At 44.4% G+C, this 14,399-nt stretch overlaps 7 protein-coding genes across 7 annotated transcripts; 5 read left to right on the top strand and 2 right to left on the bottom strand.

Annotated features, from left to right (window-relative positions):
- Nucleotides 1-81: 81 nt before the first annotated feature.
- On the top strand, nt 82-1,023 carry EDB82DRAFT_427118 (cysteine synthase; the record flags this gene model as incomplete). Its single annotated transcript, XM_025732813.1, has 1 exon — nt 82-1,023. One exon carries the CDS (start codon nt 82-84, stop codon nt 1,021-1,023), a length of 942 nt encoding a protein of 313 aa, XP_025583782.1.
- A 76-nt stretch (nt 1,024-1,099) lies between these two features.
- EDB82DRAFT_443102 (fungal-specific transcription factor domain-containing protein) lies at nt 1,100-2,964 on the bottom strand. Its single transcript, XM_025732812.2, has 5 exons — nt 2,818-2,964; nt 2,438-2,767; nt 2,094-2,377; nt 1,820-2,032; nt 1,100-1,766 (listed from the first exon to the last, which is right to left on the bottom strand). The coding sequence occupies exons 1-5, from the start codon at nt 2,870-2,872 to the stop codon at nt 1,182-1,184; spliced, it is 1,467 nt and encodes a 488-aa protein (XP_025583781.2). The 5' UTR covers nt 2,873-2,964; the 3' UTR covers nt 1,100-1,181.
- Nucleotides 2,965-3,881: 917 nt separating this feature from the next.
- EDB82DRAFT_443101 (heterokaryon incompatibility protein-domain-containing protein) lies at nt 3,882-6,022 on the top strand. The gene is made up of 3 exons (XM_025732810.2): nt 3,882-4,216; nt 4,269-5,087; nt 5,140-6,022. Exons 1-3 carry the CDS (start codon nt 3,895-3,897, stop codon nt 6,000-6,002), a joined length of 2,004 nt encoding a protein of 667 aa, XP_025583779.2. The 5' UTR covers nt 3,882-3,894; the 3' UTR covers nt 6,003-6,022.
- Nucleotides 6,023-6,637, bottom strand: EDB82DRAFT_494334 (uncharacterized protein). The gene is made up of 2 exons (XM_025732808.2): nt 6,357-6,637; nt 6,023-6,301 (listed from the first exon to the last, which is right to left on the bottom strand). Exons 1-2 carry the CDS (start codon nt 6,528-6,530, stop codon nt 6,197-6,199), a joined length of 279 nt encoding a protein of 92 aa, XP_025583778.1. The 5' UTR covers nt 6,531-6,637; the 3' UTR covers nt 6,023-6,196.
- A 1,455-nt stretch (nt 6,638-8,092) lies between these two features.
- EDB82DRAFT_494332 (uncharacterized protein) lies at nt 8,093-9,070 on the top strand. Its single transcript, XM_025732807.2, has one exon. It carries the CDS (start codon nt 8,295-8,297, stop codon nt 8,799-8,801), a length of 507 nt encoding a protein of 168 aa, XP_025583777.1. The 5' UTR covers nt 8,093-8,294; the 3' UTR covers nt 8,802-9,070.
- A 1,223-nt stretch (nt 9,071-10,293) lies between these two features.
- On the top strand, nt 10,294-11,125 carry EDB82DRAFT_473501 (uncharacterized protein; the record flags this gene model as incomplete). The annotated part of the gene is made up of 3 exons (XM_065607998.1): nt 10,294-10,301; nt 10,480-10,481; nt 10,593-11,125. 3 exons carry the CDS (start codon nt 10,294-10,296, stop codon nt 11,123-11,125), a joined length of 543 nt encoding a protein of 180 aa, XP_065464413.1.
- A 1,132-nt stretch (nt 11,126-12,257) lies between these two features.
- On the top strand, nt 12,258-14,260 carry EDB82DRAFT_494331 (uncharacterized protein). Its single transcript, XM_065608479.1, has 4 exons — nt 12,258-12,670; nt 12,741-13,070; nt 13,127-13,273; nt 13,337-14,260. The coding sequence occupies exons 1-4, from the start codon at nt 12,299-12,301 to the stop codon at nt 14,147-14,149; spliced, it is 1,662 nt and encodes a 553-aa protein (XP_065464412.1). The 5' UTR covers nt 12,258-12,298; the 3' UTR covers nt 14,150-14,260.
- Nucleotides 14,261-14,399: the final 139 nt, after the last annotated feature.

The following is a 14,399-nucleotide window of genomic DNA, read 5'->3' as shown; positions in this document are numbered from 1 at the left end:
TTCTTCACGTATTTCAGCGAAACCTGCAGTGGCAGCTAAACCATAAGAGCTATATGACTCAATCACAAACGAGTTGTCGCCATGACTCCTCCTCCTCCAACCGACTCGATACTCCACACAATAGGGAATACCCCGGTAGTGAGACTCCAACAGGTTGTCCCTGAAGGTTGCGCAGATGTGTATGTGAAGCTTGAATTTTTCAGTCCAACAGGCTCATACAAGGACCGCATGGCAAAATCAATGATCGAGGAAGCCGAACGATCCGGACGACTTGCCCATCCCATGACTGTTGTCGAAGCCACAGGTGGTAGCACAGGCTCATCACTAGCATTTGTTTGTGCTGTGAAAGGATACAAATTTGTGGCTCTCTCTTCCAATGCGTATGCAGACGAGAAACTACGCACCATGTCGGCGTTTGGGGCCACAGTTGATATAACCCACAGCCCTACCGGAAAGGCCACTGCGGACCTGATGACGCATATGAAGGATAAAGCCGTGGAACTCAGCAAGCGAGATGGCTACTTCTACACAGATCAGTTTAGTAATCGCGACGCGCTCGTCGGATATAGACAAATTGGCCATGAGCTGGTCGCTCAATTTCCGGATGGATTTGACGCATTCTGCGGTTCCTTTGGCACCGGGGGCATGGCGATGGGCGTTTCTAGTGTCCTCAAGCCAGCTATGCCAGCTATCCGAGTCGTTCTCGTCGAGCCTGATGGTCCAGCCCTGCTTTCAAAGGGACAGAAAGGCGCCCACGGTGTGGATGGGATCTCACCGGGTTTTATCTCTCAACACGTTGATGAAACGTTATACGATGGCACGCAGGTTGTGCAAGAAGAAAAAGGGCGAAGGATGTGTAAGGAACTTGCCAAACGCGAAGGAATTTTCGTGGGAACGTCATCAGGACTGAATATTGCAGCTGCAATCCAGCTTGCTAAAGAACTTGGCCCAGGAAAAAAGGTTGTTACAGTTGCCTGTGATACGGGGATGAAATACCTCTCCGGGTCACTCTTCTCGAGATAGCAGCCAGATAGAAAGTTTGAGAATTCGAAGCATTCTCTTGCCGCTTTATACAATTTTGTTTTACAATGATGAAAGTGTGAATTACCATGTATTCAGTATTAGTTGAAGTAAAGTAGCGTGGGCTTTCGGATCACTGATGGTAGAGATGACCTTCTAAATTATGCGAACCAAGGAACTGACAAATCGAAACTCGGACAAGACCACCAACTAGCCCGTTCCGTCCCAACTCGGAGGTCTTGCTGCTTCCAAACAGTTTCGACAATAGTACGAGTAACGGGCATATTTCCGACCTTTCGTACCGTGTCCATTTTGTTGAGAACTTCAAGAATCTGCAATCGCTGCTCTTCCAGTTTTACTTCGCAAGCTATAATAAAACAGGGCCAAGGACTCGATGCAACTGAAAGTCCTATCAATATAGAAAGTGCCTGCTGCAAGTACACTGTTCTACGTTCCTCATCTCCGTCTACTGGCACTACACGCTGGAGGTATAGCAGAGCAGCTAGCCGATACAGTTCCGCTTTGGCTAAAGCTTCCACCGAGCTGGGGTGTACCAGGCAGTTAGTTTCGTCGGGGCTCAGGCGCTGCTCGGAAAATAAAAGCATTGCTTCTAACCTGGACCGCTGCTGACTTGCTTCAGCAACTGCGTGTATATCATTGTGCTGTAGGAGGATATCCGCACGAAGTACATTGATACGGTGGATAACACTGAAAACACCCGGCGAGCAGCCCAAGAGGCCTATGATCTGTTCCAAGTTTGAGTGAGAGGTTGATCTACAAGACGGATGGTGCTACGTACGGTTGATGAATTATCGAATGAAAGGTTATGGTCAAGTGGACTTTGCGTCTTCCGTAGTGGGTGAGCAAAGTTGTCAAGTATATCATAGTACATCAGCCAAACAGATAAAAACTTGGTGATCTTGTTCTGCTTGTAGTCTGAGCTCAAATTGTGTAAGACCCGCCTGGCCCCTTCCAAGTGAATGTAGAAGTGGCCCTCATTAACATCGAAAACCTGGCGACATTTGGTAAGCTTCTTCCAAAATACCTCACGAAATACCGATGGTGCCACCTACGCTATGCATGCACATCATCATGACTGCTGCCAGTTGCGATGGTGTACTGTTTTGAGCACAACTATTTGTGTGCGTGAGTGACCGTGTAAGTGCTTCGACTGCTTTTGTTCTAAAAGGATTCGCGACACTGGGGCCCCAGCGATGATGGCCTGAGATCGCAAGCATGGAATAGAAGAGCGCATCGGTAGATGCGTCATGCGAAGACAGGGCGACTGGTGGTAATTCCCGCCATAACCCATTATCGGAATGGGTAGTAGAGCACATTGGGGCTATCACTTGAAGATCTTCAAATGCCTGTCAGCTCAATGCTCTCTAAATCGATTATCGAGAATCTCAATACAAACAGTAGCTGAAGATAGCGCGTTCTTGGTGAGTACCAGGCTGGTATATAGTGGGATTGTATCGTGGCCCTGCCAGGGCGTCCATTAGTACCCTGTGCCAATCCAGGCGGCCTGCGGCGAGATCTAGGTCTCTCGAGTTGAAGTTCAGAAACTTTGTTTCAGTCTGGGTAGAGTTTGCAGATGAGTGCGGCCATTTGGAGTGGGTATACTGGGGCCCGATAGTAGACTCAGGTCGTCGCCATACGAGGCGAGGCTCATAGCCCTCGCAAGCTCTGCCGGTACGAAGGCAGTTGTTGCAATGAGGAAGGCTTCTATCGCAACCAACTTTGCGGCCTGATGCTTACATTAGCTTAGTTTCAGACGTAGATGACGGTTTGTCCGACTTTTACATGTCCAGCAGCCTCTATTCGCTTTGTGGGAATGCGATTGTGCTCTCATTCTTGCAAAATTCAATTGAGCGGACAGTTATCTATTGCTCTTAGTAGTTAGTGGACTGTAAAGCGGCCAGCAAATCTCTAGCGTTGATAAGTTAAAATGTTTAAGTTAAGTTACTTGGCTATAGAAGATTTTTAAATTAGGCTTGTAATGATTACTAAGTAGAGCTAATTTCAATATAGTAATACGCTAAATTCTAAAATGTTAAATTATAGCGCTAGGCAACTATAATGGAAAGACCATAGATTCGTTTCCTACTCCCTTTATAACAAAGTCCCAGGAGTCTCTTATATTTCGTGACAAATTCTTTATTAACTCTCAGAATAGTACCCAGAAGTCTTGGAATGCATTGACCAGTGGCGCAAGTTTAAAGCGTCTCCTTAGAACACTCTGAAGTGAGACAAAACTAGAGTTGCGCAAAAAACAAATGTCCTTGCCAACGTGAAAAGAATGTAAGCATAACCTTACATGAGCCTCTTTTCTGACATCTCAAGGTTTCATTATTTCCAGTGCCAACTCGAATCCACCAGTAGTTTCCGGACAATAAAGATGGTTTTCAATGTCTTGTACGATCTTCACAAGGATATTTATAGAGTCAAGAGTAGACTTGGCGCCCATGGCCATCGCAGTTCCTCTACTAACACAAAATAATTCTAGACTATAATGGGAGAACGCTTGTTCTCAAGATGTTTATTCAGTTAGTTGCACTTACCTATCCAAGTTCGAAGGCACCACATTCGCTATGCGAAAAATTGCTATTGTACTTACCTTAAAGAAGCAATACGGGAGGAAATGGGCATAATTACCTTCTATATAACTGGCACTGATTCCATATACAGTCAGTCGAGCTACTTTCAATGGAGGATTACTATTACTACGGTGCATTTGTCTACTTATGCAGCTAGTGAGTATAAGACCTGACAACGGAATATACCTATAAGCGTAATCTATGCTTATTATTTCAAGATTATTTACCCCTCTTCTTTATATTACTTATATGTCTTACCTTGGACCGGCCAACTAAAATGTCGCTTCGCATTATACCGAAAAGTTCCAACACTCCCGGATTTTGTTCCTGGTGCAAGACGTTTTTAAGTAGGGAACCCTCAGACGATATCGAGTGTTTAGTACAATCGAAAGATGCCATCATAGCGGCGGCTAGACGAGGATGCTTTATCTGTGGCTGGCTTGTACTAACTGTTAATATCGAGACATTGAACGGCTTATATCTGGATGTTCCGCGTCCCACGGATGACGCTTTGATCTCTATAAGCTACACAAAGATTCCACCGCGCGGTTGGCTAGATAATCTGCGTTACAGAGTATTCAATGTTTTTGATTCTAAAGGTAGCCTACGAAAGTCTTCGAGGTATTTACGAGCAACAGCTAAGTATAATAGGTCACTCTGAATCTTCAAGTCCATATCGCCCTCCCGACTCTCTTACGCTCAAAAGTTCCTCTTTTCGGAATCTAGTCACAAAATGGATGGATACTTGTAATGATTGCCATGAACGTTGCAGGACAAGCATGGTAGTAAATACTACCTTCCTACCAAGCCGTTTAGTTAAGATCATTGATAAGAGGAGTATTCAGGTGGTCAGTGCCTCAGATCTAGATGGAACTGTTGACTATGTCGCTTTGTCGCATCGATGGGAAACCCCTCAACCGCTCAAACTTTTACAGAGTAATCTCGCTCAACTTCGAAACAAGATCAAGATCACATGCCTACCAACAACATACAAAATGGCCATAACGGCGTGCAAAGTATTACAATTTCAGTACATATGGATTGATTCATTGTGTATCATCCAGGATTCAGAGGAAGACTGGCAAAAGGAAGCAGCGACCATGCATCTTGTATACGGAAACTCGGCCCTAAACATATGCATGCCTGGTGCAGTTACATCAAGAGATGCAAGGTTGATAAAGCCATTGTCTGTCAGACTTGAGCAGGAGGGTGAACCAACCAAAGCGGCTCATATGGTCTGTGCGAGAACATGCCATCAGGACTTGTTTTTCAGCCCTTTGAGAGATCGAGGATGGGTCTTCCAGGAGTTGTCCCTTTCAAGACGATCTCTGGTATTGGGATGTCTACAGCTTTGGTGGCATTGCCATGAGCAGCTTGCATGTGAGACGTTTCCAGAAGGAACAGACTATGGCGCCAGGTTTGGGCCCGGAGTGGTTGCGAAGTCGGAACTCAGTGCAATGAAACTCGGAGGTGCGTTATGTTTTGAGAAAACTGGCAACATATGGTTCTAACTATGTATTAGATTCGGAGGCAAAGGATGCTCATTCGAGCTCACCCTACGAGCACTGGTGGAATATGGTAGAGCAATATGCCTATTCCAACCTCACGTATGAGACAGACAGAGTCATTGCCTTTTCTGGAGTCGCGCAAGCATTCCGTCTGTTGCACGATATTAAAGGTCAATATCTGGCCGGCATTTGGAGTCTCAACCTGCCCGAGGGACTGTTGTGGTATCGACATGACTCGGCTGTATCTCGTTCAAACGATTACAAGGCTCCTTCATGGAGCTGGATGTCGATTGACGGACCTTACAATATGAGTCATGGACGCGAGGATGCAACTAGATTTTGCTGCTCGATCGAACAGATATATTTGCATCCAAGGGACTTGAGGCACGACACTGGCTTGATAGACGGCAGTGCCATTAGAGTTTGTGGACATCTGGTTGGGCCTGTCACAGGTGGCCCTTCACTGGAGGATGACATCCTCATGTGCCATGCAAAAACCGAAAGGAAAACAGTCGACTGGGATTGCATGCTGAACGAGGATGAAGAGGGGCTTGATGGGGTTCCTTTCATATCTTACCTTGATGGACTAGATCAGGAGTCCTCCACACAACCTGGTTTGGTCTCAGGAGCCTTCCGACAGACATTAGCTTTTTCAGAGGCAAAAGGTTCGATCTTTTGTTTGCCAATTGCCTATTGCGACGACGATACCGAAGAAGGTTTTGAGCCCGAACTCTGTGGTCTTCTTCTATACAATCCTTCTCACCAACCTGGGATTTACCACCGCATCGGTTATTACGAATTGGATTGCGAAGCAAATTTAGATTTTGAGACGATATTGCAAAAAGAGCACCCTTTGCAATCAATCATTATTTATTAAGTGTCATAGTTTTAGAGATATGTATTTAGTATCTATTTTGAGTTTCAAGTAAGAGAGGGCTATATTCATAACGCGTCAACCTAGTTCTGATAATTCAGCCAACCGTTGTCTCTTTTACAAACAAACTAGGCGGACGTAAGTGATATGAAGTGTATGGTTGACCGAGTCAATAATGATTTGTCGATCATGGTATTTTACCATCTGCAACCTTTTCCCTTTTGAGTTCCGCCAGGGCAGCAGATAGATCCACCCAACTTGGCACATTGGGCACCATCGCCACCGCCGCTTTGACGAGTGCACTATTTGCATTAGTAACAAATTCTCTCCGGAATAAAGCATAGCCCAGGTACATACAGAGCCCTTGGTGCACCCATAGTTCTTTCCATTGACCTTGCAAGAGGTTCCGTTACATTTGCCCCAGGTAGCAATATGTCTGCCTTGCAAAGCATTCGCTTCGTTAGGTGAGATGGCACTGGCGAGAGCCGACGTGGCAGTCAGGAGCGCGAGAAGAGTTGAGGTGAACTGCATGATGAAATCTTTGGTAGAAGAATGATTAATGGGTTTTGATGGTCTCTGGTGTTTGGAAATGAGGAAGAATAAGGGGAGGGGGGAGTTTAAATATGTCACGACGAAATGTCACCATGTATTCAATCTGGGACCTGACATCAAAGATGTCCAAGGGTCGTATGATGTACCCAAATCAGTCAAGCGTGAGCCGCAAGATCCACTGAGACATTTTTACAATTGGCTGGAGTGTAAGCTGAGTGAAGCATGGATATAACCCTGTAGACTATGGGCAATGGTATTATCTTGGTGGTTGTACGTTAAGAGAAACAAATGATAAGTAAAAAAGAGAAAGTTATCTTCGCTTAAATGTCGCTTTTTATTTGATTCTAAAAAGAATAATGACAACTCTATATTCCATGAGCTATGAGTTATACTGATAATTATCACTTGTTCTTTTAACTGCCGATTGTCAGCTGTTGGTTGTTGGTCGTTGGTCGTTGGTCGTTGGTTGTTAGTGCAGATCACTAAACTAAAGACCTTCTCAAAGGGTACCTGTTGAGCATGAACAGGGTCTACCATTCGCTGCAGGAGTTCCATAATTACAAATTGGTTTCCACTACTCGTATTTACGGATAAGACGGATGTTCTCTGCTAAAGAACTGTTATTTGCAATTGAAGCCTGTGGCTATAGCCTGATATCACCACGCAGAACCTAGTTCTTCCTTAAAGACGCCTGTTATCACATGCTAGGTAGCATTCCTTTTTGAAATCAACATAGCCGTAACGGCTTTAGTCAGACTGGAACCTCGAAGTGATAGATCCATTTATATTCATGTGACAATGAAATAGTTAGGGTATGTTTTTTGAGACACTAGCCTGCCCAGACTCGGGCCGAGCTGCAAGGATAAATTAAGACTGGAGAAATTATCCGTTTCGCTAGGTTTTAGCTTGGCAATGCAACGGAAAAGGGTGGGCATGTAACCACCAGAAAAGTTTAGAACCAAGAGCCGGCACTACTAATGACACATCCCTGGCCTCAGCATAAAGTTAAGCTTTCCGTGTTTCCATTGCTTCTTTAATTGTTTAATTCCCCCACTACTTGCTTTCGAGCAGATTTACTAATATTACTAGCATAACCAAGAATGGATTGAGGTATCTGTCATCCTGGACATATTCAACTCAATGAAGAACGTCTAACCAAATCATACGTCCGGCGGCAACGAAAAAAACGGTCACTTGACCATCTTACTTTTGACGGTACCTGCGGAGGTCATCAATTGTATGGAAGTCACTTTCGCTTCACAGACAGATTAACCTTTGTCGAAACCTAGAGGAAATTTAGCAAGACGGCAAAAGCTGAAGAGATTGCAAAAAAAACAAATGGATGTCAATTTGGTCCGGACGTATCAAGCCGATCAGGTCGTAAGCGCTAGAATCCTTCCAGACTTTACATCCAATACACCGCCTTCTGGATCCTATGACAAGGCAAAGATATCTCTTGGCACGAGACGTTAGCGCGCTGGCACAGGGATTTAACTGGTCTAAAGCTGGACAAAAAGCAATTTATCACGAGTTCTTTTCAGGCAATCGCCGAGTGTCATAGCAACCACGCATTATGGGCTCATGCTGCACCGTCATCCGTCGTGGCGTAGTTCTTTTTTTCTGTTTCTAGTGTTTAGGCATCGTTTTTAAACTACAAAGTCAAGACTATTTAATGTCGCACAGTTCCCAGATACTCACGCATCTCCACTACAATACCAACAAAACAAAAATCATCTCGCAACAATGAACACAAAAACTTTCTTCACTGCCCTACTCGGCTTGGCATCTACTGCCTCTGCCTTCGAATTCACGGGTCCCAAAGCAGAAGAGCTCGACTTGTCCAAAAACATCACCATCACCTGGAAAACAGGCAACGCATCAGAGCTGAAGCGTTGGCCCGAGTTCGATCTTGAGTGGTATACAAGACCCGATGATCTCCATAGCTTCAGCTGGGACATCAAACAGAGAGTCAATGTATCTGATGGCGAATACATATTTTCGCCTAGCGACAATACCCGCTACACTCTCAACCAATTTGCCGACGCTCTCGCCTCCAATAAGAGCTTTTCATTCGTAGCTGTCTTCACAGACGGTGATAGAAAGGACCCTGAAACAGCGAATTATACGAATATTGGTAGCCAGAAGTACAAGGTTACTGGGCTCGACAAGACAAGTGCTGGAGCTGCGGTGGCACCTATGTGGGGAGCTTTCATCGGTGGACTTGTGGCAGCTGGATTTATGACTCTGTAAGACATGGTATTGGAACCGAAGTCGGTCGGAAGTGTCTTATTTATGTTGATGTACGGACATGGTAGTCATGGTGGTGTCTAGGGTTTATATATAATGATTACATGTCCAATATTGACAACTTCTGAGCTTGCTTTTATTTGGCTCGCCAGCGTATATCCTCATCAGTGTTTACAAATAGCTATTTATCTACACAATATCGTTGATATTGGTCTGTCAGAACAGTTTTTTAAATTCATGTAGGGTTGTAAATGAAGACCTCTAAATTTGATTACAGTTGAATTGGATAGTTACGACTTCGATGTCTCGGAATGAATTTCATGTTTATGAGACATGCAATAACGTTCTTGCGGCCCGAATAAAATATCAAAAGGTCTAGATTTCAGCTTTAAGCTGGTAAGTGGCAAGTGGCGGCCAGTAGAATCCCCCTGAACTATCCTAGTGGGCTGTTGATTGGCCCAATGAAGGGAGTAAAGACGTCTGGCGTCTCATCGCCTGGTAAACAGCTTGAATATGTTCTTCTTGCTGTGGCTCTTTGACATGGCACACTAAGAAGTAGATACATGGTGTATTACCTACGAATCAACCTACCTTGTACCGATTTTCAATCAAAGTTCGTTACCTTAGACGAAGGAGTCTGGAAGACTGCCCATCCCAATTGCACCGTCCTCACAACTCACGGCTGCAAGAAACACTTCAGCCCCGACTCAGCGTTTTCAGTACGATATCCTTGCAAGTTGATTCCTTATTTTACATTGGCATTTTAACAGTTATGGATATCGTGGCCTTGTATACTTAACTCTTTGTTTTGCAATCTGAAGTGGCTCATGTGTCCTTAAGTTTGGATGTTACACCGACCGACGCACCATTTGGTTCTGGAACGCAGCCGTTTAGCACAACAACTGAGACTGTAACTGAAGGAATCGCTACCTTTTCAAAAGGGTTAGACGTAATTAACACTACAGATGATATCGTAACCTCAAGCCTGCCAGCCGGACGATCTGTTATCTTCCTAATCTTGTCTCCTGATAAAAATAAGCTCGACATCTACAAAAAAACAAGAGTGGGCTTCGTCAGAAACAATAGCCCTCAAGTCTGAAAATTCGCTATAAACGTTGTTCTTGATTAAAGTCGGCTCACCGAGAACGGCATGCCTATTTTCTACTTAGGCGAAAGTTCCAAGGAGCTGGCTGGAGGGTATTTTCCTCCCGACTCTGTAACCAAGACTTTCGAGGATTCTGGCCAGCTTGTATTTAGAAACACGCTTTTACTAAACGGCGAAGCGGGCTTCTACTAAGCCGCTGACGATAGATTCTATATAAGTTTGTCTGGTGAGCCGGCTGGTAAATAAAAATCCGTCATTTTTGTTCAGTCTCAGTTTTGCCTAGACTATCTCTCGATAATTTTTTTAAAAAACAATATTAATAATAATTTTAAAGCTCCTCCTTGACTTAGTAGGCATCGCTGCCACTAGAGCGACAGATCTCATTTCCACATGACAAGGTAAGAAAGTGTTTTTACTTAAGCTTAGTTGCCCCCCTGCCTCCCGGCTAGCTAATGAGTATAAGGAGAGCTCCCTTTCTGTATTGTTGTTTAATTCTCCTCTTTAGAATATTCTTACCTATATTATTCGTTGTAGTAATTCTATAAACTATGCATTTTAATAAACTCTATTCATTAGCCGTAGGCCTCTATGACCTTGACATTGCTGCGGCCAGCGTCTGCAAGCCATAGCCTTCTGGTTAGTCGTCGCAAAACCTAACCATGAAGTTTAACTGACTGGAACTATCTCAGCATCAGAATCATCGAGCCTGATTCTTTCTGGAGCTTCTTCCACGGCCTTTGCTAGCACGACTACCGAAGCCACAACCGTGGCTGAACCCATCTCAACAGAGACTGCCACTACCGAAGACAATGCCTCCATCAACTCCGATATTGAAACAACTGCCGCAGAGACTACTATCAACGCCAACACTTCCATAGACTCTGATGCCACGATCGCAGATACTACCACAGCCCTCCCGACGACAACAAATGGCGCTGTATATACTTGTTCTGATCTCGATGGTTCATACACAACCTCCACTGGAGACGTTTTCACCGTTGCCTGTAATAAAGCCTACTACGGCATTTCGACGCTTGTTGATCCTTTCGAGGTTGATAGCTTTACTTCTTGCATCGACACCTGCTCTGGCCGTGTCGTGTGCGAGGCTGTGGATTATAAGAGGGATGAAAGAATGTGTTATCTGTTTGCATGCGACGGCAATGTCGTACTTGACATCAACTTCGAATATGATGTTGCATTCAGATCGGGTACAGAACCGTGAACCGGGTACAAATTGGATGTGTTACTTGCAGTTGTGACGTATGGCTGAGAGCTTATATCACTAGAGAACTTGGTAATAGCGGTTGCTTCTGGGGCGTGGGGAGTTGGTGTTTTCTTCTGCTAATGCAGAACTCGGTGAATGGGACACTACTAGCTTTGCCATCGACTGTGGATATTGACGTTGTGATATTCTTTTTTCTCACTTTTTAAATTCATAGATCTCTATCCTCTTTATCCAGTATCCAATGTATTTAACGAAGCTACTGTAACTAGAGACGCGACGTCGAATGTCAGATAATGATACAAAGTGAAAAATGTCATTCTAACTCCGGTTATAAGTGGTGACGAAACTGAACCATTCCCGTGCATGAAGCTATCCATTTTCAGGAGGCCGATTGAGGCATCTCCCTTTCGATCCCAGCACAATTGCTGGTGGTGGGCTTTTAACAAGTTGAACAAGTTTGTTGAGGTTACTAAAGTCATACCTCGTGAGATAGTGGAGACCTTGATCTTATGCTGAGATAGCTTGGAGGCTCGGCCATCACCAGTGGTTTATATTCGTGATGTTATTTGAGATTCAATCAAGTTTCAAAGAATTCAGAGAAACAGGGTATCTTTGCATCTCATAGAAAGGAGGCCGATTGCTTACTGCTCGATTAGTAACCATTGCCTTGGAATGTTGCAATAGAGGAATGTTAGCGCCAAGCCACTGAAATTATTAATATCCGAGATTAGGGCTGAAGTAGAAAAGTCCTAATCTTTAAGGCTAGCGGCATGTCGAGCAGGGCTTCAAGGTAAAAATATTACACCAACGGGCCGGTTCTTTCCAAGGATAAACATTAACATCGCGACAAGCAGTCGGGAAGCAGCTTCTTTTATTAGTTAACATACAACCTATAAATAAATATGATTGACACAGCTAAGTGGCCCCTGGCATAGTTCATTATGCATGAGTATATTTCTTGCATGAAATACGAAAATAACGGATAATCTTATCCTACCCACCTGTTTGTTTAGGTTAAGTTGAGGGGTACAGTAAACGATAAGCGTTTAGATAAGATAAACCTTGACTGTAGGATTCCCCCCACATGCTCGCAATAGGAAAGGACGAGGAAAAGCAAATTCATTCAACTCCCGAAGCGGGAGCTCGTAGTGCTTGTCGGATGATAGATAAATGCCGTTGTCCTCATGTCTATCCTTCAACTCCTTTTCATATCGCTCTCATGTCTATGAAGCCAACGATATGGCTCATCGTCAAACACAGGGAGCTGCCTATCCGACAAAACATCGTCGAAACCAACCTCGCTCTAAAAATGGATGTCTTACCTGTCGTGGTAGACGTAAAAAGTGCGACGAGACAAAGCCTAATTGCAACTTTTGTATCAAGAGTGGTCAAACATGTGTTTGGCCTACTGAAGACAACTCTCCAAAACAAGAGTCACAGAATGACTCTCCCTCCAGCACGAATTCTGAGAGAAGCCCTTCGGAGCAGCAATTGCAGATACAGAAGGTAGTCGAGAAAGCTGAGGTTACAACCCTTGCTCTGGTATGTATGGTTTTATCAAATTCTAACGATACTATTACTTCACACTTGAAATTGACCGGCTTCTCTATAGTCAACCTCCTCGAATGTCAAGATCTTTGAACGATTCATCTTCGATTGGGGCACCCATGGAGATATACCATCAGGACCTACCATGGCTTGGTTTGGAAATCTCCCCTACATGTACGCCAATTCCAGTGTAGACAGCCTCCTACATAAGTCAGTCAATGCCTTAGCGAATGCAAGCTATGCGCAGAGATTTAACTCCTCTGAAGCTTTAAGGAATGCGACAAAATGGTATGGAGAGTCTATACACATGTTGAAAGAGAATATGCTCTACATTGTTGATTCTTCTTTATACTGTGATCTTATATCCTCTATTATGTGCCTCGGCTTTTACGAGGCAAGTGAAACTGATTCAACTAGTTGTCGAAATTATTTGCTGACTTGTCATTATAGGGGTTAATAGATAAATCTATTGGACTCGAAGGGGCTTGGGGCTCTCATATAAGTGGCGCTTCTGTCCTGTTGAAGATGCAGGGTCAAAAGAAGACTGCGGAGTCCTCGATAGCGTATGAGGTTTCCATCGTATCATATATGCAGATGGTATGTACATCCGAGGCGAGATGTGGTTAAGAGAAACTGGTCTGATGCTTATTTACTTTGCAGATCAGCGGCAACCTTTTAACTGGCACAGCTCCCCATGTAACATCGGCGTCTGTGAACGAACTGGGTTTAGCAAAGCTACCGCAGTTGTACGCGCATACAGAGCTGATTTATCAGTCTGCATGTCTATGCACAGAATGGAAAAAAGCATTGTTAACTTCCAAGACAAATGAAGGCTTGGAAACGTTATGCATCGTTTTCAATAAAGCCTTGATCTTGGATGAGCAACTTGAAAATTGGACTCATAACCTTCCCGCTTGGGCTAAATACACAGCTGAATCAATATCGATCGATTCCCAACCCGAATGGCTTTTGCCTTTACTCAACGGTCCATGGAACCCTCCCAATACTCACATTTACCCGTCTCTCATGGTTCAGACTCTTTGGAGATTCTACTGGATGACACGAATCATTATTAGTCAGGCTCTATTATTCACCAGTGATATCATCGAACGCTCAGCAATCAAAGCTCTAAACTTCCGCCGTTCGGATGTCGAATCCCGGTTGATAACATTCATCGATCAGTTATGCGAATCATGCCTGGCAGCCTTTATGCCTGTTACGAGGAAAGATCCGCAAAGCTCCAGGGTCGAAGGTGTCCCCATTCTTCTGGCTTGTCTCATTTTACACGTCCTTCCAGCCATCGGCTTGTGTCTTGAACAAATTGGCGTTACTGACTTTGACATTGTGGGTCGACGGGATTGGGTAGCGAAGATGAGGCATTTTCTCCGAGTCAATTTTGGTATTGCAAAGGGTGCAACTGCAATTCCTCTTACAGAAGCTGGAGCAATTCCGATTCAGATGTGGGGGCTTTAGTAATGTAATTTTAGGGTTCAGGCGTTGAAAGGGTGAGGTTGACCTTTCGGAGTCAACAACAGCTAGAGAGACTACTACCAATACCGACAACTGAGACAGACTCTGATACCATGACCACCACTGAGGCTAAAACCACAGCCACAGACACTACCACAGTTATTGATGTCATATCCACCTCCACCTTCTTCTAATACACATACTTGAAGTACTTGTTTTCCAGGTCTGTCTCATCAAGGAAACCCCGGTGCCA

Source organism: Fusarium venenatum (assembly GCF_020744135.1).
Source record: "Fusarium venenatum strain MPI-CAGE-CH-0201 chromosome Unknown EDB82scaffold_2, whole genome shotgun sequence".
Taxonomy (NCBI): Eukaryota; Fungi; Ascomycota; class Sordariomycetes; order Hypocreales; family Nectriaceae; genus Fusarium; species Fusarium venenatum.
This window is presented reverse-complemented; position numbering and strand designations above follow the sequence as displayed.

Excerpts from the sequence above, each read along its gene's own strand:
- EDB82DRAFT_443102 (XM_025732812.2), bottom strand. The coding sequence starts at position 2,872 with ATGAGAGCACAATCGCATTCCCACAAAGCGAATAGAGGCTGCTGGACA. Across the intron at positions 2,378-2,437 it reads ACGCGCTATCTTCAGCTACT|ATCTTCAAGTGATAGCCCCA; the intron begins GTTTGTATTGAG and ends AGGCATTTGAAG. Across the intron at positions 2,033-2,093 it reads TGATGATGTGCATGCATAGC|GTTTTCGATGTTAATGAGGG; the intron begins GTAGGTGGCACC and ends AAATGTCGCCAG.
- EDB82DRAFT_443101 (XM_025732810.2), top strand. The coding sequence starts at position 3,895 with ATGTCGCTTCGCATTATACCGAAAAGTTCCAACACTCCCGGATTTTGT. Across the intron at positions 4,217-4,268 it reads CAATGTTTTTGATTCTAAAG|GTCACTCTGAATCTTCAAGT; the intron begins GTAGCCTACGAA and ends TAAGTATAATAG. Across the intron at positions 5,088-5,139 it reads CAGTGCAATGAAACTCGGAG|ATTCGGAGGCAAAGGATGCT; the intron begins GTGCGTTATGTT and ends ACTATGTATTAG.
- EDB82DRAFT_494334 (XM_025732808.2), bottom strand. The coding sequence starts at position 6,530 with ATGCAGTTCACCTCAACTCTTCTCGCGCTCCTGACTGCCACGTCGGCT. Across the intron at positions 6,302-6,356 it reads ATGGGTGCACCAAGGGCTCT|TGCACTCGTCAAAGCGGCGG; the intron begins GTATGTACCTGG and ends TAATGCAAATAG.
- EDB82DRAFT_494332 (XM_025732807.2), top strand. The coding sequence starts at position 8,295 with ATGAACACAAAAACTTTCTTCACTGCCCTACTCGGCTTGGCATCTACT.
- EDB82DRAFT_494331 (XM_065608479.1), top strand. The coding sequence starts at position 12,299 with ATGCCGTTGTCCTCATGTCTATCCTTCAACTCCTTTTCATATCGCTCT. Across the intron at positions 12,671-12,740 it reads AGGTTACAACCCTTGCTCTG|TCAACCTCCTCGAATGTCAA; the intron begins GTATGTATGGTT and ends GCTTCTCTATAG. Across the intron at positions 13,071-13,126 it reads TGTGCCTCGGCTTTTACGAG|GGGTTAATAGATAAATCTAT; the intron begins GCAAGTGAAACT and ends TTGTCATTATAG.